This window comes from Trichophyton verrucosum (genome assembly GCF_000151505.1).
Source record: "Trichophyton verrucosum HKI 0517 chromosome Unknown contig00897_1.f1.exp, whole genome shotgun sequence".
Taxonomy (NCBI): Eukaryota; Fungi; Ascomycota; class Eurotiomycetes; order Onygenales; family Arthrodermataceae; genus Trichophyton; species Trichophyton verrucosum.
In genome coordinates this window covers 1-26,398 of record NW_003315222.1, presented here as the reverse complement: position 1 = coordinate 26,398, position 26,398 = coordinate 1, and the positions used below count along the sequence as shown (strand labels likewise).

At 49.3% G+C, this 26,398-nt stretch overlaps 7 protein-coding genes across 7 annotated transcripts; 4 read left to right on the top strand and 3 right to left on the bottom strand.

The window, feature by feature from the left end:
• Window positions 1–21: 21 nt before the first annotated feature.
• TRV_07118 (nuclear distribution protein NudE) lies at window positions 22–1,998 on the top strand (the record flags this gene model as incomplete). The annotated part of the gene is made up of 3 exons (XM_003018804.1): window positions 22–255; window positions 313–1,408; window positions 1,526–1,998. 3 exons carry the CDS (start codon window positions 22–24, stop codon window positions 1,996–1,998), a joined length of 1,803 nt encoding a protein of 600 aa, XP_003018850.1.
• Window positions 1,999–3,486: 1,488 nt separating this feature from the next.
• On the top strand, window positions 3,487–3,925 carry TRV_07117 (uncharacterized protein; the record flags this gene model as incomplete). The annotated part of the gene is made up of 2 exons (XM_003018803.1): window positions 3,487–3,651; window positions 3,713–3,925. The coding sequence occupies 2 exons, from the start codon at window positions 3,487–3,489 to the stop codon at window positions 3,923–3,925; spliced, it is 378 nt and encodes a 125-aa protein (XP_003018849.1).
• Window positions 3,926–4,095: 170 nt separating this feature from the next.
• On the top strand, window positions 4,096–10,593 carry TRV_07116 (pyruvate carboxylase, putative; the record flags this gene model as incomplete). The annotated part of the gene is made up of 1 exon (XM_003018802.1): window positions 4,096–10,593. One exon carries the CDS (start codon window positions 4,096–4,098, stop codon window positions 10,591–10,593), a length of 6,498 nt encoding a protein of 2,165 aa, XP_003018848.1.
• A 452-nt stretch (window positions 10,594–11,045) lies between these two features.
• Window positions 11,046–15,012, bottom strand: TRV_07115 (uncharacterized protein; the record flags this gene model as incomplete). Its single annotated transcript, XM_003018801.1, has 3 exons — window positions 11,046–11,488; window positions 11,545–13,375; window positions 13,504–15,012. 3 exons carry the CDS (start codon window positions 15,010–15,012, stop codon window positions 11,046–11,048), a joined length of 3,783 nt encoding a protein of 1,260 aa, XP_003018847.1.
• A 1,270-nt stretch (window positions 15,013–16,282) lies between these two features.
• On the bottom strand, window positions 16,283–21,221 carry TRV_07114 (RING finger membrane protein; the record flags this gene model as incomplete). Its single annotated transcript, XM_003018800.1, has 2 exons — window positions 16,283–17,808; window positions 17,867–21,221. 2 exons carry the CDS (start codon window positions 21,219–21,221, stop codon window positions 16,283–16,285), a joined length of 4,881 nt encoding a protein of 1,626 aa, XP_003018846.1.
• A 1,207-nt stretch (window positions 21,222–22,428) lies between these two features.
• On the top strand, window positions 22,429–25,340 carry TRV_07113 (uncharacterized protein; the record flags this gene model as incomplete). The annotated part of the gene is made up of 3 exons (XM_003018799.1): window positions 22,429–22,577; window positions 22,656–23,381; window positions 23,444–25,340. The coding sequence occupies 3 exons, from the start codon at window positions 22,429–22,431 to the stop codon at window positions 25,338–25,340; spliced, it is 2,772 nt and encodes a 923-aa protein (XP_003018845.1).
• A 220-nt stretch (window positions 25,341–25,560) lies between these two features.
• TRV_07112 (DUF788 domain protein) lies at window positions 25,561–26,301 on the bottom strand (the record flags this gene model as incomplete). The annotated part of the gene is made up of 2 exons (XM_003018798.1): window positions 25,561–25,696; window positions 25,790–26,301. Coding segments are annotated over 2 exons (648 nt in total), but the record flags the coding sequence as incomplete, so codon positions are not given.
• Between the last annotated feature and the right edge of the window lie 97 nt (window positions 26,302–26,398).

Sequence of the window (26,398 nt, the reverse complement as noted above, 5' to 3'; positions counted from 1 at the left end):
TTTCGGGTGAACAACGCAAACATGGCGGTGGCAGATCCCCCATCTTCGCCGCCCAACGCATCGACCAGCACCGCCGACGCCATCGCTTACTACAAGTCGCAGTATGAGCTGCTCGAAGCCGAACTGGCTGATTTCCAGTCGTCGAGTCGCGAACTGGAGGCCGAGTTGGAGAAGGACATCGAGGCATCGGAGAAGAGGGAGCGGAAGCTGAAGGAGAAGGTCGAGAGCCTGGGCTATGAGGTCGAGGAATGGAAGGTGAGAACATGATATCTGCACACCGAAATGCATACGCGGATTCTTACAGGTTGATAGACCAAGTACAAGCAGGCTAAGTCAGAGGCCAACTCTGTACAAAGCACGCTGCAGAAAGAGATCACTACGCTACGAGACTCGAACCGGACACTGCAGCTGAAACTCCGGGATACGGAGGTGGCCAACGATGACTTTGAGAGACAAGCTCGCAACACGACCTCTTCTCTGGAAGACATAGAATCCAAATACAACATATCTATCGAGCGAGGTGTGTTGCTCGAGGAAGAGATCAAGAATGGCGAGCAGGAACGAGAGATGCTGCGAATCAAGGAGCAGCGCCTGCGTGACGAGCTAGCGGATCTTAAGGTCGAAACCCATATCATCCAGGAGAAATTGCGAAAAGCCGAAGCTGCTCTGGAACGAAAGGCAAAGTTTTCGTTACTGGAATCGACTTCAACGAACGGAATCGGCCATCGCCTCGACGCCGCAGACCATTCACCAGCAACGACTACCTCTTCGCCCATCGCAACGCCGCTGACCAAGTCTGCATCTTCTGTTGCTTCCGAGATCGCTACACCACCATCACCACCATTCTCTGAGTCGTCTACCAACGGGGCATTCAGGGGTGCTACCCCAAATATGTCTCGATCTCGTGTCTCTATATCCGAGTCAAATGGTGTGCCAAAGCATCAGAAGTCGGCTTCTCGATCTTCACGGCACTCTCGAGTTCCATCGGTATCTATGAGCAGCACAACCGGCCGCATTACCCCATCTGCAGGACGGCAACCTACTTCGAATGGCCTCCCCAAGTCAAGTTCCCTATACCAAATCCGAGGACTGATCGGGAAGATGCAAAAGCTAGAGGAGCGTGTCCAGTCTGCACGATCGCGACTACCAGCACCGGTGGATACGCCACCCCGAGCATCTCCTCGCACCGGCTCTGCCATGGGCGGCCCAGCATACAACATGCCTTCATCTGTAACGGTCCGCAGCAATAGGAAACGATCGAGCGGTAGTGTGGCCAGTAGCTCAAAGGACAATAACGAGATGCCGCACACACCGGTGACCCCTGGGGCCCGAATTTCCCAAGGACGAGGCTCGTTTGGACTTCCAGCACCATCTCAGTCAACACCATCGCGACCAGAAAGTCGCACCAGTATGTCATCGCGCTGTTCCGTCAGTAACATGACCTCGTCAAGCAGCATCGCTCAGCCGCGCTCTGAGTCTCGCCAAAGCTTAAACAGTCAGAACCTAAATGGCTCGCGCACGCCAGGACACTATACCAGCAACTCGCTGAACATGAGCATGGCCAACATTTCCGACAACCACCACCACCATAGCCATAACCATAATCATAGCCATCAGCATCACCCATCAGTTAGCAGCACTAGTAGCGGCGGCGGCCTTCGACGCCCTCGCTCATCACTAAGCAACTACAACCCATCCGCCAGTATGTCGTATATCGACGAAGATAACGCTGAGATGGACCTGAGTATGCACACGCCCACACCACGACGCTACGATAGCGTCGGGTCTGGCAGCTCCATCCCAACTCCCGCAGTGCTGAGACGAACTAGCGGCGGGATGTCTTCTATACCAACACCAGCAGGCCTGACACCTCGACGGACCAGCTCGGCCATCGGAAGGAGAGAAGGCGATATGGCTCCGCCGTCAGCTGGCAGAAAGAAGGCGAGCATCACGCCTCGACCGTCTTCGTCTCTCGGTAGCCTAGGTGAGACATATTAACCAACCAACCCCTTGAATTTAATGAATATACAACAAACAACAACAGCACCAACTTTTATGCCACTACCTTCTCTTTGAATCTATCTATTCTTATATCTTACCCTGCATACATAATTCTCCTTCCCCGCCAGTCTCGCCATCTACCCGCGGCAAATAATACGGGACCGGACAGTTTCTATGCTCAGCCTTATCCAAAACCCGAAACCCGAGACCCGACCAAGCAACATGAACTAACTTGATTCAACCATCTACTTCCTTCCTAATCACTAGTACTACTAGCCATCATTCTTTCAAGCATTACTCCGTACCATCTAGATACATAATGACGCATGTGTTTTCATTCTTTTGTTCATGCCCCCTATACCCTATTGTTTCCGACCATGTATGTAGCCACTAGAGAAACCCAACTTCTCGGAGCATTAAATACTCACCACCACCGTCTACTCTACCGCCTGTATCTGCGTCTCTCTTCTACTTGTCTCTCCTAGCAACATCCATTACCAGCCACCTTTCACCTCCCTATGGAGTACCGCCTATTGTCTTATATTATCTCCTTTTAATCTCCGTCGTTTTAAGCTTTTCAGCCTCGGCTTCTGCCTCCGAGCCTTACCTAAGCCTTGCTTAGTCAGTTACTCTAACTGGATTAGCGTCGTTTTCTGTTGGGGGAAAACTCAGGCCCGGTTGAGACGACGCGAGCGAGCTGGAAAGCCGCAGGACAAGCAGACCGCATGCATAGACGGAGGATCTGGATGTTTAGATAGATATTAGACAGGCAGGCAGCCCTGACTGGAAAAGAACCAGCTTTATCGATGTTCTGCTGGCAGAGATATTGAACGTCGCAGTTTTGCGGACACTTTCAGCGCGTGCTCAACATCGAAACAAAAAGCTCTTTTTGGAGGTGGATAGTAAGGCGGGTAACGGCTCTTACGGTAAGTTACACGCTTACAGTGTGGGTTTAGTGTGGGGGCGGAAGGTTCGTGACGCCCGCGATACGCCATCAATACCGCGAGGAGCTCGAGGCTCGACCGATCGGGAAATAAGAACAGCAACTTTTCTTCTTCATCAACTTCAACTTCGTTTCTTCCTCTCCTCAGCTCTATATTTCTCCCTCCTCCTCTTCTTCTGCTTCTTCTGCTTCTTCTCCCTGTCTTTGTCCGTTGCGTAGAACCGCATTCTTTCTCCTATCTAATTCTCCTCTTCTTCTTACGCTCCCTCGTCCCGCAGAGCCATTGATAGCTGCGTCATTCAAGCTAGCGATATACGACACACGGACAGACAGCAGACGGGCAGTCGGTCGTCGGCACACACATAAATACAGATACATATAGAGCGTTGATAGCATCAGCTCTGTCTAAAGTGGCTCTGCAAATCGTTGAGAGACGCGAGATACCTGACAGGCTCCGAGTCCGATTGTGAAAACTCTCCGAATCCCCTATAGAAGTCAGCTCGTGGCCACCGGATTCCCTCTGCCCACACGACCAATCCACCATGCCTGAAAGCAATTCTACGGCCATTAATGGCTATGGCAGCGCCTACGCTGCCAAACACAATCTCCCCTCACATTTTATCGGTGGAAATCGGTTGGACCTAGCTCCTCCAGGTGCAGTCAAGGACTTTGTGGCTAAGAATGACGGTCATTCCGTTATTACATCGGTACGCTAAAATTGCTGCTATCCCAGTTGATTCACAAGAGCACAGATTAACAATTGTGTAGGTTTTGATTGCAAATAACGGTATCGCGGCCGTCAAGGAGATCCGATCGGTGAGAAAATGGGCCTACGAGACCTTTGGCGATGAGCGGGCGATCCAGTTCACCGTCATGGCAACCCCGGAGGACCTGAGAGCGAATGCAGACTATATTCGTATGGCAGATCAATACGTAGAAGTGGGTGACTCGATCCTCATTCCCAATGGCACGGCTGGATGACTAACTCAGGATAGGTCCCTGGTGGAACTAATAATAATAATTACGCAAACGTCGAGCTGATCGTCGACGTTGCGGAACGAACGGGTGTGCATGCAGTTTGGGCTGGATGGTAGGTGTTTTACGCATTTCCTGAAACTATGCAACTTGTATGCGGGATCATTAAACTAACGATGGCCGGCAGGGGACATGCGTCTGAAAACCCCAAGCTCCCTGAATCCCTCGCCGCTTCACCCAAAAAGATCATCTTCATTGGCCCCCCTGGTAACGCAATGCGCTCTCTCGGAGATAAGATCTCTTCTACGATAGTTGCTCAGCACGCGGGGGTTCCCTGCATTCCGTGGTCGGGCACGGGCGTAGATGAGGTTAAAATCGATGAGGAGGGCATCGTTACTGTGGAGGACAATGTTTATGATCAAGGATGCACCCACTCTCCTGAGGACGGTCTCAAGAAGGCTCGAGAGATTGGCTTCCCAGTTATGGTTAAAGCCTCCGAGGGTGGTGGTGGTAAGGGTATCCGCAAGGTCGACAGTGAGGAGAACTTTGAGGCCCTCTACAATGCCGCTGCTAGCGAAATTCCTGGGTCTCCTATCTTCATCATGAAGCTTGCTGGAAATGCTAGACATCTGGAAGTCCAGCTTCTCGCTGATCAGTACGGCAACAACATCTCTCTCTTTGGCCGTGACTGTTCCGTCCAGCGAAGACACCAGAAAATTATCGAGGAAGCTCCTGTTACCGTTGCTAAGCAGACTACCTTCCAGGAGATGGAGAAGGCCGCAGTTCGTCTCGGTCGTCTCGTTGGTTACGTCTCTGCTGGTACCGTGGAATATCTCTATTCCCATGCCGATGACAAGTTTTACTTCCTTGAGCTCAACCCTCGTTTGCAAGTCGAGCATCCTACCACTGAGATGGTCACTGGCGTCAACCTCCCAGCCGCTCAGCTGCAGATTGCCATGGGTCTCCCTCTTCACCGCATCCGTGACATTCGTCTCCTTTACGGCGTGGATCCCAACACCTCCTCTCCTATCGACTTCGGCTTCTCAAACGAGGAGAGCACTATGGTCCAGCGTCGTCCTCAACCAAAGGGCCACACTACTGCTTGTCGAATCACCTCCGAAGATCCAGGTGAAGGTTTCAAACCCTCTAGCGGTACTATGCACGAGCTGAACTTCCGAAGTTCCTCCAACGTTTGGGGTTACTTCTCTGTGGGCACCGCGGGCGGTATCCACAGCTTCTCTGATTCCCAGTTTGGTCACATCTTCGCCTACGGAGAGAACCGCTCTGCTTCCAGAAAACACATGGTTGTTGCACTCAAGGAACTGAGCATCCGTGGTGACTTTAGGACCACTGTTGAGTACCTCATTAAACTTCTTGAAACTCCTGCTTTCGAGGATAACACCATCACTACTGGATGGCTGGATGAGCTTATCACCAAGAAGCTCACTGCTGAGCGGCCTGATCCCATGGTTGCCGTAATCTGCGGTGCCATGACCAAGGCTCATCTTGCCAGTGAAGCCTGCGAGTCTGAATACCGCAAGGGTATTGAAAAGGGTCAGGTGCCTGCCAAAGACGTTCTGAGCACCGTGTTCCCAATTGACTTCATCTATGAAGGTTCGCGCTACAAGTTTACGGCCACCCGCTCCAGCATAGACAGCTACCACCTCTATATCAATGGCAGCAAGTGTACAGTTGGTGTTCGGGCTCTGGCTGACGGTGGTCTTCTTATTCTTCTTGACGGACGAAGCCACAATGTTTACTGGAAGGAAGAAGCTGCGGCCACCCGTCTATCTGTTGATGGGAAGACCTGTCTCCTTGAGCAAGAAAATGACCCTACGCAGCTCCGAACACCTAGTCCTGGTAAGCTGGTTAAGTTCACTGTCGAGAACGGTGAGCATATCCGTGCTGGCGAGGCTTTCGCCGAAGTCGAGATCATGAAGATGTACATGCCTTTGATCGCCCAGGAGGATGGTGTCGTCCAATTCATCAAGCAGCCCGGAGCCACCCTTGAAGCTGGTGATATTCTCGGTATCCTTGCGCTTGACGACCCATCCCGAGTTAAGCATGCCTCTCCATTCACGGGTCAGCTACCTGAGCTTGGTCCACCACAGGTACTCGGTAACAAGCCTCCACAGCGCTTCATGGTTCTCCTCAAGATTCTCCAGGACATCCTTCTCGGATACGATAACCAGGTTATCATGGGGAGCACCTTGAACGAACTTGTTCAGGTCTTGCGTAACCCTGAACTTCCCTATGGTGAATGGAACGCTTATGCCTCTGCTTTGCACTCTCGTATGCCCCAGAAACTTGATGCTCAAATGACTCAGGTCATTGACCGTGCAAAGGCTCGCAAGGCAGATTTCCCAGCTGCCCAGCTTCTCAAGACTGTCACCCGTTTCATCGATGAGAATGTCAAAGCAGCAGCTGATGCCGAAGCTCTGCGAACCACCATTGCTCCGCTTCTTCAGATCATCGAGCGATACAAGGACGGACTCAAGGTCCAGGAGTACAAGATCATTGTCTCCCTCCTCGAGCAATACTGGGAAGTTGAGCGTCTGTTCGCTCAGGGAAACACCCGTGATGAGAGTGTCATCTTGAAACTCCGTGATGAGAACAAGGATGATATCTCCAAGGTAATCCAGATCGTCCTCTCGCATAGCAAGATAGGATCCAAGAACAACCTCATTCTCGCAATCCTTGACATGTACCGCCCTAACAAGCCTAATGTCGGCAATGTTGCAAACTACCTCAAGGCTATCCTTCGTAAGTTGGCTGAGCTTGAGTCTCGCGCTACTGCCAAGGTTGCTCTCAAGGCTCGTGAGGTGCTTATTCAGTGTGCCCTGCCATCTCTTGAGGAGCGAGTTGCTCAGATGGAGCACATCTTGCGATCATCCGTGATCGAATCCAAATATGGTGAGACCGGCTGGGATCACAGAGAACCTGACCTCAATGTTCTCAAGGAAGTCGTGGATTCCAAGTATACCGTCTTTGACGTTCTGCCTCTCTTCTTCGCCCACAATGATCAATGGGTATCCCTCGCTGCATTGGAAGTCTATGTCCGCCGTGCCTATCGTGCCTATGCTTTGAAGGGTATTGAATATCACAATACTGGTGATGCACCATTTTTTGTCTCCTGGGATTTCATCCTGCGCAAGGTTCCTCACTCTGAATTTGGGTTGTCTTCTCAATCAACCACCTCGTCTGTTCCAGGAACACCGATTTCAGAGATTAACCCCTTTAAGAAAATCGGATCAATCAGCGACATGGCCTTCGCCAACAAAGGATCTGACGAGGCGACTAGAAAGGGTGTCTTGATTCCAGTTCACTATCTCGATGAGGCAGAGGAAGTTCTATACAAAGCTCTCAGTGTCTTCCCGCGTTCCACTCCCGCCGCAGCCAAGCCAAAGAAGAGCGGTACCTTGCCTGACCGTAGCAGACCTGCGCCACGCTCTGAATCCGATGAAGAACTCTCCGGTGTTTGCAACGTGGCTATACGTGACGTTGAAGATTTGGATGACTCTGAGCTGTCTTCGCGTCTCACTGCTCTTGTTAACGATGCAAAGAGTGAATTGCTTGCTCGTGGAATCCGCCGACTCACTTTTGTTTGCGGTCATGAGGACGGTACTTACCCTGGTTACTTCACTTTCCGTGGTCCTACTTATGCCGAAGACGTGAGTATCCGTCACAGCGAGCCAGCACTTGCTTTCCAGCTTGAACTTGGCCGTCTATCCAAATTCAAGATCAAGCCTGTCTTCACCGAAAATCGTAACTTGCACGTTTATGAGGCTATCGGCAAGGGACCAGAACTCAATGACAATGCCGTTGACAAGCGCTACTTCACTCGTGCCGTCGTCCGCCCTGGCAGGCTACGTGATGACATTCCCACCGCGGAATATCTCATTTCTGAAGCCGACAACTTGATGACAGATATTCTTGACGCCCTTGAGATCATTGGCAACAATAACTCTGATCTCAACCATATCTTTATCAATTTCACTCCCGTCTTCCCCTTGCAACCAGTTGATGTTGAGAAAGCCCTCGCTGGTTTCCTTGAACGTTTCGGTCGTCGTCTCTGGCGTCTACGTGTCACTGGTGCCGAAATCCGTATCCTTTGCACCGACCCAGCTACCGGCACACCTTACCCGCTCCGAGTTGTCATCACCAACACTTCAGGCTATATCATCCAGGTTGAACTTTACGTGGAGCGTAAGTCTGAAAAAGGCGAATGGATTTTCCATTCAATCGGCGGCACTACCAAGATTGGATCCATGCACTTACGTCCTGTCTCTACCCCTTATCCTACCAAAGAGTGGCTGCAGCCCAAGCGTTACAAGGCCCATCTGATGGGTACTCAATACGTGTACGATTTCCCAGAGCTGTTCCGTCAGGCTTTCCAGAACAGCTGGACTACTGCTATTGCTGCCCATCCCGCTTTGGCTGAGAAGAGACCTGCGCTTGGAACCTGCATCGAATATTCTGAACTCGTTCTTGATGACAGGGACAACCTCGCTGAAGTTTCTCGTGAACCAGGCACTAACACCCACGGAATGGTCGGCTGGTTGATCACTGCTAAGACCCCAGAATATCCTCGTGGACGACGCTTTATTGTCGTTGCCAACGATATCACTTACCAGATAGGCTCTTTCGGACCACAAGAGGATAAATTTTTCTACCAATGTACAGAATTGGCCAGAAAGCTGGGCATTCCTAGAATCTATCTTTCTGCTAACTCTGGTGCACGTATCGGCATGGCTGATGAACTCATGTCTCAGTTCAATGTTGCTTGGAACAACCCCGACAAACCAGAGAACGGATTCAAGTATCTCTACCTCACCCCAGAGGTTGAGAAGCGTCTCGAGAAGGAAAAGAAGAAGGATCTGATCACTGAGTTGATTACCGAGGATGGTGAAGAGCGCTACAAGATCACCACTATCATTGGAGCTAAGGACGGCCTTGGTGTTGAATGTCTCCGAGGTTCGGGGTTGATTGCCGGTGCCACATCCAAGGCATACGAGGACATCTTTACTATCACTCTTGTTACCTGTCGTTCCGTTGGAATCGGTGCATACCTCGTTCGCCTAGGTCATCGTGCCATCCAGGTTGAGGGTCAACCCATCATCCTTACTGGTGCGCCAGCTATAAACAAGCTCCTTGGCCGTGAAGTATATACCTCCAACTTGCAACTCGGCGGTACCCAAATCATGTACAAGAACGGTGTCTCGCACATGACTGCTAACGATGACTTTGCTGGTATCACCAAAATTGTGGAGTGGATGTCCTTCGTCCCTGAGAAGAAGGGCGCTCCAATCCCCATCCGCCCTTCCTCTGACCCCTGGAACCGAGACATTACTTATTGCCCTCCACCCAGGCAGCCCTATGATGTCCGTTGGATCATTGGGGGTAAGGAAGATGATGAAGGATTCTTGTCTGGTCTATTCGACAAGGGCTCCTTCGAAGAAGCTCTCGGTGGCTGGGCTAGAACCGTCGTTGTCGGCCGTGCTAGACTCGGTGGTATCCCTATGGGTGTTATTGCTGTCGAAACTCGATCGGTCGACTGTGTCACCCCTGCCGACCCCGCCAACCCTGATTCTATGGAAGTTCTGTCCACAGAAGCTGGAGGGGTCTGGTACCCTAACTCTGCATTCAAGACTGCGCAAGCCCTCAAGGACTTTAACAACGGTGAGCAGCTACCTGTCATGATCCTCGCTAACTGGCGTGGTTTCTCCGGTGGCCAACGTGACATGTACAACGAGGTTCTTAAATACGGTTCCTACATCGTTGATGCCCTTGTTAAGTACGAGCAGCCAATCTTCGTCTATATTCCACCACACGGTGAACTCCGTGGTGGTTCTTGGGTCGTTATTGACCCAACTATCAACCCCGATCAGATGGAGATGTATGCCGACGTTGAGGCCCGTGGTGGTATTCTCGAGCCTGAAGGTATCGTCAACATCAAATACCGCCGGGATAAGCAGCTTGATACTATGGCCCGCCTGGATCCCGAATATGGTGCTCTCCGTGAATCTCTCAAGGACAAGTCTCATAGCCCAGAGAAGCTTTCTGAAATCAAGGCCCAGATGACCGAGCGTGAAGAGAGGCTCCTCCCTGTCTACATGCAGATTGCCCTGCAATTCGCTGACCTTCATGACCGCGCCGGCCGTATGGAAGCCAAGGGTACTATCCGACAACCGCTCGAATGGAAGAACGCACGTCGCTTCTTCTACTGGCGTCTCCGCCGTCGTCTAAGTGAAGAAATTATTCTTAAGCGCATGGCCGCTGCGACTGTTTCTTCCGCCACTAGCTCTCAAGCCTCATCCTCCCCTCCCTCATCTCCCATCCCAACTCACTCCGACGCTCCATCCCGAATCAATACGTCAACCATCACCACCCCGCGCACCCAGCGTGACGAGAACCTTGACAAACTCAAGGCCTGGACTGGAATCTCTGACGATGAATTCGAGTCTAACGACCGTGAGGTCGCGATTTGGTACGAAGAAAACAAGAAGAACGTCTACGAGAAGATCGAGGCTCTCAAGACCGACGGAATTGCTGCAGAGGTTGCGTCTTTGCTCATGGGCAACAAAGAAGGTGGTCTACGGGGTGTACAAAAAGTCCTCAGCATGCTTCCTGACAATGAGAAGGCTGCTGTACTGAAATACTTGGGCTCATCTTAATTTCAATGTCGACCCGGACCTCGAGGGGAAGCCCTGGTTAACTATCCTTCCTGCACCTTCCGATGTACTTGATTATTTTGCATCTCTGCATTGCGTATCCGTGTTCGAATTTTTTTTTCCCCACCCGTTGTATGTTTGCATCTGTATATTCTGTTCTTTTTGGTCCCGATTAATGGTTTATGTTAACATGAGATGAAGTGTGGAGTTCATGAGTCTAGATAGTTATATATTTTTTTTATACAATGTTTAGAGCAACACACCAGTTTTTAAATGTCTTGTAATCAATTCCTCTGCAACTATTAGTCCGCAACATACTCCCGTGCTCCTGGGTTACTCTAGGGTTTTGAATACAATTCCATTCAAGGTATTGACGGCCAATGCACTGGTACTATTTTGTAAATGACAAAGGGTATATTGGGAGTTCATGTAAACAGCTAAATTCATACATATATTCAAGCGATTTGCCGCTCCATACGAGCGTGTTGCATGAGGGGGGTGCTAGCCCTATAAGTCCCAGAAACATCTTTCTTCTTCACGCCCCCTACTCTAGTGTTATTACGGGGTGTTTCTTCTAGATCAAGGGTGAGTTTCTGCAAATCAACTGGAAGATGCTCAGCTATCACTGGGTTTGGCGAAACAGGTTTTGTTGCATGAACGGAAAACATTGGAGGAGGAATTCCCTGCAAAGGTGGCGGCGGCGAGCTATCACGATAGCATATCTCTTCATCGCCATCGGGAAGTTTCACGCTGTATGCGCAAAGAGTACGAGCAATGTCGTTCAGAAGGATCTCCATTGGTGCAATGTAGGCACTTCGACTCTTTTCGGACCATGCAAGGACATGGCCACACACTTGGCCTTTGTCGTTGAATACCCAAGCACCGGAATCCCCAGGAACTACAGAAGACATTAATATTTATTCTTTTTGGAAATATAAACGGAAACAATCATACCTCCAAAGTTGCCATCGACGCTAAAGCTGGTCGAAAAAGATTGACGGCCGTACATTTTTACTAGGGTTAGGGCCTTAGAAATTTTTCCGCTCTGGAAACCGCTCGTTCGACCGCAACATTGTACATTGAGGCCACCCAGGTCGTCAAATTTGGCAATTTTTGTGAGAGTCTGGAATGAGCCTGCGTTGCCTTGTGGTTGTCGCCGATTATTAGGCTTGGAAGTATTTGGCTGGGGTGACGAAACCGGGACCAGGTTTTTCACTTCCATTCTGTTTAGGTCGACCTTGATAAGCGCCCAATCCACCTCGTGTTTGATGCCATCTTTAGTCCACCTTCGAACTCCGGAGGAAGCATGGACAAAACCTAGGGAATGGGATGCAAGGTGCTCATCGTCCCGGTCTTCTGGACTGGGGAAGAAGTCTTCATGTACATCATCGAGGGCAGGTTGTGTTACCATTATCCGAGGTTTTTCACCAGGATCAACACCTACAGTATCACCAATCGAGGCCGTATCATCGTCGTCAAAGCCACTATAATCGTCTCCTTCATCACTAGAGTAGCCATCGGAGAGCCAGTGATCATCGAAGCTTTCATCGAGGCTATGTGCTATGGACTGGTCATCATCACCGTCCTCGTCATCAGAGAATTCTAATGGATAACCATCTTCGTGAATGTTGGGTTCACCCCAAGAAAACGAGGGGCCTTGATTAGCATCATCAGATCCATGTAAATAGTTTGCCGATGAGCGTGGAGGGCAATCCCCACCATCATAGTCGTAATCATCTTCACAATCGTCATCATCGTCACAGGGTGTATCGAGCATATGGTGCACCGTCATCCCATAGGGTATTCCATCCACGAGTATCGCGCCGCCGTATGAAACTGGTGGCAAATGTTCACCGTAACGAAAGGCGCCAATGGAAGCGCCGCATATTGGTTTGGTCTGGTAATGGGAATTGAAGTCAGGATTCGAGATTTCTGGGGAAATGATGCCCTTATTTGACTTTGGTTTCCGGCGCTTCTTTCGTGGGACTTTTGATCGTTTGATATCTCCACGAATAACAATGAGATTCCAGTTTTCCCGGTCGTACTCAAAGTACTTCTTTAATGCTGCTCGGACCTTTCTGACATTGGTACAAGTAACACAGATGGTGGTCTTAGCTGTATCTGCGGTTTCACCGGCAACCAGCAGGGTTGCGCTGCAAGATTCTGGTGAATCTTTCAGAATTTTTTGTAAAAGCTTGCTTATTTTCGGCATCAAAGTCTTATTCCAAGTTTGTAAGTGTTCTTCAGGTATTTCCACATTCGACCACTTCTTCATGGAACGTTTCCGCCCTTTCTTCTCATTTCCTTCACACATTTCACTAATGCCCTTTATGTCCGGATTAGCAGAAATATCATAAGGGATATCGATGGAGACGGTGGGCTCTACAATATGAAGATCTCTTTCATTTAGAGGTATTTGTTGAAACGACGATAAGCCTGGCTCAAGCCCCAATGGGGGTGGGAGAGAGTCTTCCAGGTCAGATGCTGGAGGCGGAGAAAAAACATCAATGCCGCAGCATCTCCAAAGGATTTTGCCAATTGTATAAACAAAATTCTTCGAGAATGTGTTCCAATCGTTCGAATTGCCCGGATCATGCCAGGGATAGTGATATGTCTGCGGTATTCTGAGGCCTAAATCTGCCATAGGCTCTGTCGACAGATGGAAGTTGGGAGCGTCAAGACAGAGCTGAACAACTTGCATATAGGCACCGCCGCATTTAGCTGCTAGTTTCTTGACGTAAACATTTTCAATTCTGGATTTGAACATGGAGTTGTTGTATTTCAGCTTCCACAACCTTCCAATAGGGGTCCAAAGTCCAATCTCTAGTAGCACCAGGCCCAGACTGTATAGGTCATACGCCCAGGCCGATTTATCGGAATAGGTCCTTCTGTCATCTGGATGGCGGTACATACTCGACGATAAGGGTTCTGGCGGTGCATTCTTATCTTCACTGTCAAACTGGCTAAATGAGGTAAAGTAAGGCCGCCTATAGTCCAGGCTCTCGTTGCTAATGGACCCATTGTTGGATAGGTGAACTCCTGGAAATATAATAATATTATTGCTGTTATGCTGCCGTGGACTAGGTTTTGGCTGCGTAGATGAAGAACAGACAACAGCAGATTGTAAGCCAAGGCCAACCGATCTTCGAGATTTGGAACAGGACCCTCCTGCTTATCATCGCCGTTATGCAGCAAGGAAACCAATGGCTTTGGCTGAATCGTATCGGAAGGCTGCTTTAAGAATGGGAAGGTATCGATGGGTGTATGGTAGACGAAACCATATCGGGAGTAAGTCATGTCAATATAATAACCTAGAAACTTCAGCAAACCGAGGTGGGAGACCCTTGAATTCTCAATCAAACGATCAAGTGTTTGACCGATGGATTTTAAACGTTGTTTTAATGGCCGAGCAAGGTATTGTTGAGCCTCCATCAGGATTGGTAAAAATTCGACCATCACGGGGATAGACATACTTGTACAGCCTCGAGCCATACAAGATGGAATTGCTTCTCTTTTTATAAATCCCATTGCTCTAGAGCTGGTCGAGGCAGCAATTGCTTCGTAGGGAGGAGGGGTGGTCGCATGTGAAACATGCTCTTTAGAGAGGCTCAGAGCGTTGCGATCAAGGAAAAATTCTCCATTTTCCTCAGTATGCAAGGGTAGCTGTTGAAATGCAGCATTTTCAATAGTCATACTAGGATCAATATGCATGCTTACGAAAGGGTTGACCGCAGACATGTCATTAGTAGCCAGGGTTGGCGAAACCTCTAGATGATGCGTTGTTTTGCTGGGGGCAGATTTCGAAGTTGGCAATTTTGGGCGAAGAGACTCTTTTGTTTCTTTGGACTGTTTTGACAGGCCTCGATGGTGACTGTACTTCTCACTTTGGGGAGTACCTGAGCTTATGCCCATACTCATGTCCCTCCTTGATGCTGACAAGTCATAAAGGGTATCAATATGGGATGTTAACTCTTCCAAAAGTACTTTAGACCGGGATATCTCTGCTTCTGTCCAAGTTGTCTTTACACCACCAGTTGTGCCCGTGGTGTAGCTCCCATCTGCAGCCTTGCCCGCTATTCCATCCGGTGATATAGTTGCAGGATTAGGATGCTGTAGTCGTTCTGCTTCGTTGAGAAGTTTTTGGATAGATGACATAACGCTTGCAACCACGTCGCTAAATCCAGCTTCGGTCAGGGCCTCGTCAATATCATTGGGCTGCGCTGCGCTGGCATCACTCCAATCTAGGCCCCACGCAAGCAGCCTATCCTTTTGAGTGCGGAAATGACGGTTAAGAGATACAAGTTCAGGGTCATCATTCGGCCTGGCAGCTGTTGTTGCGCTTTCACAGGATGATTTCGTGTCGGTATACAGTTTCGTCAGCCGCCGCTGCAGAAAGGCGCTTCCATGTCTGAGGACCGACATAGCGTCGGAGTTAGCGCTAGAGCGCTCAGTTCTGAAAGTGAAGTGGAATGTCCGTAGAGCAGAAGCTATAGAAGTGCTGTGGGCGGTTTATGGTGATATATATCTGCCTTAAATCGTCAGAATAGCAGCTGTTCTCTTGTGAGGCTGTGCCTATGTCGGGGATGTCAAGGTTGTCGTCTAAATATATCGTCAAAGCCCCAGAACATTGCTGCCTGGCACCGACCAATCACGGGGTAGAGATTTATGCAGCCTAAATTCCCGCCGGGCCGGGTGAACTTTCCATAAACGGATAAGCCGCGGGTCAGCCTCATCACGTGCATGACCCAGGATTAAGCTTAAAGCACGTGCGTTTTGCTCCCGCTTGGACCATGAGGGGGGTTCCATGAGAAATGTTGGCCTGCTATGACTACCGTTTATATATTCCGCGCTAAATGATGAATACTAATGGAGAATGTCATGTTATATTTCATATTAAATAACCAATATTAGCTCTACCAGATATATATCTTCAGCCCAAGAGAACACCTGTTTACACCCGTTCAGGGCAATTAACGGGAGATGATATCATTGCATTAGCATATCGATTGAGCCAGATACGAGTACATAGTTGTAACTACAGCAAAATATACGCACTCACCAGGTGTTACAGTGAGGCTAGTAGTTGAAGATTTTGTCTGGGGCGTCAGGATGGGAGAAAGGAATACCTATCAGGTAGTCAACAGTATGTGGTGGAACTGGTCTCCTCGCTTATTCTAAGTCAAAGCCATGATAATAGGATGTATTATTCTAAAACTTCTTGCTAATATTTGTTTTAAAAAGGAACTTTGCTTGTTCGATACGTGTCTTCAGACACAACTTCGTTGGAATAAAGACGCATCGGCCAGATACCACACAGTAGCAGCTAAAGAAGCCTATACAGTAGCTAAATGTTACGAGACGAAGTAGCAGATTCGAATGCTAACATATGGTTTTTTGCCGACAAGTATTTGCAACTCAACCTCGACTAAGAGAACGAAAACATACCAGAGAGGCACAGAGCCGCAAGCAAGATAGACTTTATGTAAAGCTTATTCGCCATCCATACGCTAGTTATTTGAGTTGCGTTAAATTTAGAATTGAGATACTAAAAATTGATTGGCCAGTTAAGTTCCAGCGTAATCCGAATAAAATCCCCAAGCCAGACACTTGAAAAAGCAGAAAGAAATACCAACGCTGTCTGTAATTGCAGAACAGGAAATAGTAATATTTATACATATAAAAATCGCGATGTTCACGAAGTAATCATCCTCCTAGCCGGACCAACATTCCTTGCACGTTTTTCGCCGAGATTGTGAAGCCGCTCCCCGATCATATATACATCGTCTCTAATACTAACCCGCCAAACACCAATCTGTCGTTGAAGCAAATGTAATCCCCAGAGAAGAAGGATCAATACCAAAAACGCAGGGTAGGAGTATCGATAGACCTGAGAGTGGAATGTTGAAGACGATTCAGGGAACAAGGTGGAGTTTAGAATATAGCCGATGGGGAGTGGACAGACTGTAGCAACAAATACAGCGAGGGACAGAGGGATGAAAAAGACCCTTGTTGCTAGCCATATGTCAGGATTGGTCCAGCCGTCCCGAACGATGCCACGCAGCGCCATGGCTGGTAGAGACATAGGTTTTCTGAGCAAGAATCGAACTGCCATCCGGGCGTATAGGATTCCTAGAGTCCAGTCCTGTACGAAGTAGATAACGTGGGTTTCTGATGGACTTAGGTAAGTGTGTAGTGGTATTAACAGGTAAAACTCCGTGATTAAGGCAAAAACGGAGGGGAGGAACAGTGCAACTGCGGCAGCTAGGTAAACCACCCGAAGACCGCGAAGCGCCAGGCAGTAAGTTTTGTAAAGTAGTTGTTTCGGAGATCTCGTGTACGGCTGGATACCTTCACGGAAGGTGTCCGATATTTTATTGAAGTGTAAGTATGCATAATACACTGTTCCAATAGCGTATACTCCAGCTGATAGCGCGTATATGTCGTTGACACGGATATGAGGTGGGAACATGCACGACAGCATTCGACGCCCAAGTATGAGTGGTATTATTGTAATTCCAACGCCCGTGACCGCAGCAAAGACCCATAGTAGTAGTAGGAAGGCGAAGATCCTGGCTCTGAAATTGGGTGGGACATAAACTGGAGAGTACATCGCGTTCTTCTTCCCATGGCGGCCCTCGTCGTTGTCTGGCTTTCCATCGATACGTTCATTGTTCTCATTGATTTCAACGAATACCTGCTCACCCTTGGGTATCCTCACTTGGTCAGATGCCGGTGCTCGAACGAATCTTCCATTACGGAGGAAACGCCTAGGTTGGGGCTTTTGTTTTGTAAACATGCAGAGGATAGAGTCCCTCCATGAAAGGTATTCATAGTATCCCTCTTCATCAGGCTTTCTCTCACCAAAGAGGAAATGCGTAAGTCTAAGCATTCGGGCGCATTCATGGAACCACCAGTCATAAATCGCATGCAATCCATCCGATGGCTTGATTGCTCGAATGGCGACAGGCATGACAAAGTTGTAAAAGAGAAGGTCCACTGGGAACTCCAAAACCGGTTCATTCGAAGACCAGTATACCGGAAGAATTCCACTGAATGTTAGTGATAAACCCCAAACAACCCCACCTAGACAGATAACAACTAAGGCTCCATATACTAGAGCGCTGAATGCAATCTTTCGAAGTTGGGTAGTAATACTTCGTTCAAGTACATCACGCACTGGATGGAATGTAGGGTCATCTGGATCTCGAATGAAGTCTGCTGGGGTTAGTATTATTAAAAAATAAAATAGAAAATGCAAGGGTAGGCGATGGCTTACATAGAACACCGCTGCGCATAATCTTTCGACACATGGAGACAAATAGCGCAAAGTGAAACATATAACAAGTTCCGATAAACCAGTGGACGAAGAGGGAAGTTAACGGTGATTCCAAAGTAAATGCTGCGCGAGAGGCAAACAGGCCGTTTCCAAAGAGAGGTAGTAAAGCAATGTCCAATAAGATGCCGCAATATAATGGGAAAACAATCATTTCAATCCCGATTATAACGATAACCTTCATCACACCACCTGCCTGGCGAAGTATCTCAGCAACTGGACCATCTCTTCTTTGTCTGTCACGGCGAGTTCCAGATATGATGCCGGATATACGCAGATACGCGATACCAAGAAGGGATGCAAAGCAGTATCCCAGGATTATGGCGATAAGTCGATCTTTGGAACTCCATCGACTTAAGTCATAGTTCGACGAGCTTTGTATAAGAGTATCCGACGTTGACCAATCTGTTAGCCAGTTTATGATTCCAAAAATCCCACCAGTGTTCTTCACGGCACTCGTCGCTAAGCCAGGAACCCGAGGAAGATCGGCGAGAATGAAATTTTTAACTGCTAAGAGAGGATTCTCCGATTGCATTATACTCAAGGGAATATCACGGAGTAGCGCCCTACCACCCTTGAAAAGTACACTGCCTAGGTAGGCAATCCTGGCTTGATGTAGTTTCAGGGCCTCATGTGATATGGCAGAGAACATAGGGAGATCAGACTCATGGAATGTGAACACTGCGGTGAGAATTCCCGTCAACCTCTGGCTGCTACCTTCCATCAAGGAGAGAGATGCGAAGGTGATGGAGTTAGCTGCGGAGAGCTTCCCGAGACTGGGAATGAACAAGCCGAGTTGGGCTAGAATTGCCCTAACCAAGACGTTCATGAGATAGACCACATATGCAAAGCATCCAAGGATAAGGTCAACGGTGATATCAGCCAGCATAGAGACAGCAGTTAGGGGCACTCGGATAAATAAACCAATAGGATTGACCAGCATCACCAGAGCAATCTTACCCCATAGATAGGGAAGCCAGATTCCAACAGAGACGGTAAAGGATATTAAAAGTGCGCTAAACACTGCATTTTGTAGCAAGCCAAATAATGGCCCATGCATACCGATAAGTTCCATAACGCCTTCAAGGTCATCTACATCTTCAACAGCTTCAGGATCGTTGCCATCCCCAGCGTCATTGGCACCAGCAGCACCACGGGCACGATTAGCAGCTTCATTGGCATCGTTACCACGTCTGTGACGTTGGTGTTGCCGGATAAGGGCTGGTTGGCGGTCACCACCACCCTCTGCGTCTTCCGGGTCTGGAAGCACTATCGGAATGGCGCCCCAAAAGAAGTTGAACACTCTGTCCAAGAAGTTTCTAGGCGGTGTTATCGGAGTATAAAGAAGTTCTTCTCTGGGAGCAGCTGCAGCGGGTTGGGCCGGTGAAGGACTTTCCGCTTGCTCTTGGGTGCTACCCTCTGAATTTGGTTCATTCTGTGATCCCTCTTCCGCATTGCGAGTACTAGGAACAATTTCTGGGTTTGGTACATTGTTATTCAGGTCCTCCGGCGGAGAGTTTGCAACCCGAATACTCGAGGTAGGAATTTCCACGTCTTTATCTATGTCTGGCTCATTATGTTCATGAGCCAGAGCATGAGCTTGATCATCATGGGCGTTAGCGGCAGCGGCAGGAACTGTTGGCGGCTGTTGTTGGCTTGGCTCGTCGATCGGTGATGCCTGTTCTCCATTGAAGTCGGGGAACTTCCACTGAGTTATCTGCCCAGTGAATGGGTTGAAAGGAAGTACATTTTCTTGCTCTGTCATAGGTGTTCTAGAGGAAGAGCCTTCATCAGGACTATCGTCTGCCTTTTCTCTGCGGTCACCTGCTCCAAACTCGGGGTAGTTGGTCCGACTGCCCTCTAATCGACTTGTAAAATTGGTCTGTGGTTCGTCCCACATACTGGGTCGATTGGAAGCATCGACTGGTATCCGGAACGGCCGGTTGTGGTTGTGAAAATTGCCGCGGAATATTGGTGGTTCCTGTGCGTGAGCATGACGATAGTAAGGAGAATTCTCGGGGAATGGGCCCGCGTAGTTAGGAGCAAAAGGATTATATGTTTGCGCGTCGGGCAAGGTGTTTTCGTCAAACATGCCTCCTCTCTGCAGGGGTGTACTATCAAGACCGGTTTCAGGTTCATGGCCCGGTTCTTCCTGTGGGTGATAAGTCTCAGGATTTTCGACTTCACCATCGGCTTCTTCTTCTTCTTCTTCCTCCTCCTCCTCCTCTTCTGTTTCTTCCTCTTCATCTGCGTCTTGACGACGTGCCTCTTGCTCCGCGTGCTGCTCCACGACACGATTAAAAAGCTGGCCCAGAGCTTCTCCCTCGCCCTCGGGAATGTTAATCGCGGGCTGCTGCTGGACCACCCACTCTCTAATCAAAAACACCAGGATGAAGGATATCACAACAAGTAGGGTGATAAGCTGTCCTTCTAAGGTATCAATGATGACGTTATTCAAGGTTGGGGAGGAGGTAGCATTGTTTAGAAAGGTAATATCGGAGAGCCACGATGGCTGCCGTATGCGCTTTATTGGTGGAGCAGCAGATGAGTGATTCAAACTGGGGGATTGTGGGGTGGAGAAGGCATTAGAAAGAAAGGTTTTTGCAATAGAGTATATCAAAGGTTCACCGGTGGAAAAATTGAGCATCGAAGGAGCACTCCGAGATGGAGAGTTGGCCTGTAAAATGCTTCCATTGGCAGCAGACATGCTAGGTATATCCCATGCAAGAGTTGGCGTTGCAGGAGACGTCCCATGAGCAGCTAGCCATGCCACACTTCTGTTGGCTACCGATGAAACAGGTCTCTGCATTGTATCTGGCGCGGGCCATCTTCCATCCGCCAGCCAAAATAGACCCCTCCATATTGTCCTCATCGACCATGGGAGTAATCCGAGCCACACAAAGGCAACCAGGCCGAATCGCAGCCAAGTAAGTATCGCGCGGCAAGCATGTAGAAACAGCTCCTTCAAGAATACCGGCACCGGTAACTCGCTAGGCATATTCGGGTCATAAAGCTTCGTAAAGCGAAAAGGGGTCTTGCACAGCTCGCAGTGCTTCTTTTGCGAATGGGAGAGCCACTCCATGAGACAGTTCTGGTGGACGAATTTGATACTCCCACTGCACTTGCAGGGGTAAAAGAGCTGCTCCTCATCGGTCCCTTCCCCACGGCATATCCGGCATGTGTCTGCTTCTTCTGGACCTCCTGCTCTGTTCCCATGGTTCGTTTCGAAGGCCGGGTCGTTCATAATGTCTGGGGTGGGCGATCGACCTCCGGCGGTATCCATGGGCTCCCAGTCCATTATGCTTTCAGTTATCAGTTATCAGTCGTCTTCGAGGGTGATGTTGTCTCGCTAGACTGTAACGACGACCATCGATCACCTCAGTGCTGCGTCACTGCCGACGAAACGGAGCCTGGTGTGAGGTGGCATGAACAATAGCTGCTAGGCCAACGGCGGATTCCAGCTCGAGACGGGGCCTATAATACAGGTTAATATTTGTGCATGAGCAAGGGGAGAGAGACGTCGGGCGCGATGCTTACCAAATAGTGTCTAGCAAGGTAAAAAAAAAAGGTGCTGTGTAGCTCGATATCAAAAAAGAAAAGGTGATGTTTGTCTTCAAGGTGGTTTCTTCCATTTTTGACTCCCTCGAAGGCGTTGAGAATGACTAAGCGTGTATTATTTACTGTTTCAGATGGTATCGCTGCCATCTGATAAGCTTAAATTACAGTCACGTGGTATTTCTCCCGGAATTACTTTGTTCCGCGGCTACGTCATCCCAGGTCGCCGCCGCCGCCAAAAGCCCACTGCAAAACTTGTCTTACAAGCAACTAAAAAGTTGCCTTTTGCGCCGTCAGCCGCATTTCTTATTCCTCTGCATTCCCACTTCGCGTCATGTTTGCTGCGGCCTTCAGGTACATATTAACTAACTGTGTAAGCAGCCCCCGGGGCCGACTTGCAGAAAGCTATCGGACAAACTTGCCACTTCGGGCGGCTGAACATGTGATTGTGGATCCGCCAACAAACGGCACGCGCGCTTTAGAGTTTCGCAAGGGCAAAAAAAAGGTTAAAAAACAAACCGTGACTTCAACTTGCAGCAAAGCCAAAAAAAACATAAAAGACGGAGATCTTGATTATTGAGAGATCGGGAAGCGCGCGGGACGAGCGACGAAATACGACAGGGACAGGAGCAGGACGCGATTCGACGCCACCGCCGGTACTTGGACGTGCAGATCTGCTGCCTGCGCCAGCTTTTTGCCTTCATCTTGCAAGGGACGGGAGGTTTATATAGCTGCCTGCGCAGGACACGTCCGCATCGAGAACACAGCTAAGGGACAGGCAGCAGCCAGAGACTTCACCGCCAGCAAACGACGAAGGATTTTTTTCCTACCGAGTACGGCGCGATACATACCTGGCTGGATGAATTAGCCGGCTGCTAGAGTTGTTACGTTCGACCACTTGTGCCACCGCCGCTGATTGGAGGTAGCGTGGCCTCCAAGTTGCAGCCACGATGGATCCGGATAGGCTGGTCAAGGTGGAAGACATGGAAATCGAGGAAGACACATATCTGGATAAGCCAGTTGTAGAAGAGAAGTACACGAGGGTGAGGAAGAAGAAGCCATTCCGGCCAGTCAGAGGCACGATAAGCGTGCTCTTACGGTATGTTTACCCTTGTTTACCTTGAGCTCGCTGCCAGGAGCATAAGCGAAAACCAGCCCATTGACACTTCATCTGCAGGCTCTTCGTCTGGTATTCGATCTTTATAGCCTTGTTCCGATGCCCGTCGTCTCTCTCCGAGCTTGATGACGAGTCTCCGCGAGTCTGCGAGCCATACATAATCGCAAAAACTCGCCTCGAGCCTTACATATCACCTTACTACCACAAGTACGCCGCAGAACACGTCGAACATATCAAGCCATACGCACAATCAGCCTACAAGGCGGCTGAGAAGGTGTACATTCCGACGGCACAGTTCTCGAAAAACATTTATCAGGGCCATGTATCTACTTACGTGGAGCAGGCTATGGAGCTTGCAAAGTCGCAGTGGAACCAGAAAGTGTCGCCACACACAGACCCTCTGCAGGCGCAGGTTGTCGATTACTACACGACATCTATCAGTCCTCGCATCCAGTCGGCGCAGTCGATTGTTATCCCTTACTTCTGGGTAGCTGCTGAATATAGCGTTCACGTCAACAACAATTACGTTGTCCCAGCATATATTCATGCTCGTCCAGTGATTCATCGGGTTTGTGCAACCATATATGACTTTGTCGTTACAACCATTGCGCCATACATACAGGAAGCATGGTCAGCCATAGTAGTCTTCCTCAACGGCACTGTTCGACCGCATATCAGGACCCTTTACTCTGAGAACGTGGAACCGCAGCTTGTGAAAATCGGAGAGAAGCTCGCCAGCTACCGCGAGGGACGAACAATTCAGCAAGTCAATCTAGAAACTGCCAGGTAAGCAATATTTTGAGTTTTGGCTTCGTTCCAATATCCCTTCATTGCTAATGATTGTCTAGCTCAGTAGTTCACGAGTACACGGCAACTAAGTCGTCTACGCGAAGCTCCGTTGAATCAAAGGATACACGAGTATCGTCTGTGGCGCCTCCTGCTACTACCAAGCTGACATCTGCTCAGCAAACTGCGCTTGCGCGAGAAAAGATTTCGACCGATCTCAAAGCTTGGAAGGAAAGGACTACAAGCTTAGCCAGTAAAGGGCTTGAACATGTCCGAACACAGGTTCGCCAGGTAGTGGAAGATATTGCACGCCAGGAGAAGCCATCTGGAGAGGACATACTTGCACGCCTGGAATCTGTCGCCAGTGAACAGCTATATACGTTGGCGCAGGATCTATACTCCATCATCCAGGCAATTCCTGAGGAGTATACTCAAGAAGATGAAGATAAGGCACAAGATGCATTCCTACAGCGGCTGAGGGAATCTAGCCATGCCATTAGGGGCATGGCACATTCCCTTCGTCTCTGGTTCAATAAGTATCAAGAAACGCTCACCCATGCCGTGACCAAGACAATTAACATCACATTGGACGTCCTTGAGAACGCCCGTGAGCTTGGTCTACAAGAAATTGGAATGCGCTGGACAGCTATTGACGGTGTTACGTACACGGATTGGGCAAGTTATTACGAGCTCAAATCGGATCTCGGCGAATGGAAGGATGATATTCGGCAGGCTGGGTTACAGCATGATAGCTTTGTTTTGGCCAAGGATGATGGAGAGAATATTGTTGCACGGGGCATGGATATTGCACTGGATGCCGCAAGGCAACTGGCGGAAATACGCTCGATTGGCAAACTGAAGATCGAGGCTGGAGATACCACCAGACAACTTAACGTCGATCACATCAACGATGAGATGATAGCAAAAAGGAAGAAGTACTTGATTACAAGTGTAACATCTACTTCTACCGTTGAGCCCACTCCGCCAGAGATATCTGATGCGTCTGAAATGTTTATTTCCAACGAAACGGAAGCTAGTGAGCCATCAGAGAGCCCTGTGGCAGAGATCCCTGTGGCAGAAAGCCTTGAGGCCGAGGTTGAGACTCCGCCAGGTGAAGAGTATGTCGGTGAACAACCAAAGTCTGCTCTCCTGGAAGAAACTATTCCGTCAGATGAGGCCTTGGAGCCCCAGCCGACCCCTGAGGCTCCTGTTATTCTAGAAGAGACTGCAACCGCTGTTATACCTGAGGGATCCTCGCCTGGATTCACATCCATGATAGAGGAGCCCGTCTCTCCAGACCCTGCGAATTTTGAGAAGTCAGATCAGGATGAGGTTATAGATGTTATCGAACAGGAGCACGGCCAGCTGCCTGTTGACCACGAAACGCCGGATGACACCATTCAAGCTGATGAGACTGTATCTTTACCCTCCAGCCTAACCTCATCTACTCCCGAAACCAAAGCCGAAGCTCCAGCCTTTGTGACGCAAGTAGTTGAAGATGCCACTCCAAATGAGCCAGAGGATACCTTGAGTCAAACCACTGAGCATACTCAACATACCCCGTCTATACCTCTAGGTGAACCTGTCGATGTCCATGAAATGGTTGGTTCAGCAACAGAGAAGATCATCTCACTCGTTGACTCCGCAAAGGCCGGCCTCTCAGAAACACCCCTCCCCAAAAACGAAGCCAGCACTCTGATGCAAGATGCAAGCACCAAGCTTGGTGATATCGTTTCATCTGTCCAGTCCTCAATTAGCTCTCTCGAAGCCACGCCTCCATCTGAATCTTCCCCACCGGAACAACGCCGTGAACACATTAAGGATGAAATTTCCCGGTTGACTGCTGCTCTGGAAGCTGCTCAGGCCGCTTTACTTGAGCTATATCGATCTGACGAGCCAGGACAGCCGCAGGAGTCTACTTCAGACGAAACCGCTTACGAGTATAATGAAGGTCATTAATACCAGCATAACCTATCAAAATGAGTCTCTTTATTTCCGTTTCTTTTTTTCTTTTTTTTTTTTTCTTTGACATTGATGATACGATACCTCTTTTCCTATACCGGCGTGTTTTGTTGTTCCCAGTACACTATACTATGCTATACTATTCTACTTCTACGCAGGCTCAGCTGCACTATCGTTTAATCAGGGCGAAATGTATTATTTTATGACATGCATGTATTTATCGACTTTTGACTCTAGCTGTATCTTCAGTAATACACGGTATATACCTAGCATCGGTCAAAAATAAGTATATAATGGCAGCAACCATAGGATATTTTGGCTCCATTTGATATAGACCAGCCAGGGTTGACTGGCTGTCTTGCGGAAGTACCAATTTACCTGTAGAAGTAGATGTAAGCAAGTGTTCCATATCAGAAATAGGAGGTCATAGAATACGCAAGGCCTACCGGTACTTGACTCTCTGGCCGCGCTTCTCCAGCTTCTTCTGCCGCTTGCTCTCAGCCTGTCCGGCACCTTCGTCTGCACCCATGTCCATGCCAGCAGCTCCAGGCAGGCCTGACTTCACGCCCATAAACGTCGTGTAGGCCAGCCAGACGGAATACAGCGGCACAACCACCCACATCCACCACCCGTAGTCTCCGAAGATGCAGGCGGCCCCCATGCAGCCCCAGGTCCAGTACAGCACGTCCCAGCAGTACTCCGTCAGGCCGGGCGCATCCAAATCCTCTCCCGGCGACCTCAGCGAGCCGCTGGCCGCATCGTAGCGTGGCCTCCCCAGCCGTTCAAAGTAGAACTCGATCACCAGCGTAGGCGAGGTCAGGAGGAGGTACTTCCACAGCGACGCCGGCCGGCCAAAGACGAAGTGCAGCAGCAGCAGGACGGCATGCAGCGAGGCCGTGGTAATGTGTGTCCGCAGCAGCAGCGACGTATTTCGGGCTGCGAGCGTCTTTGCTGCTTTCTACAGAGCTGTTAGCAACCGGCCAACCGTCGTCTGTCCAGCCATGGGGTGTGTCTCTTTACCTGTGCCATGGCCTGTATCTCTCTCTCTCTCTCTC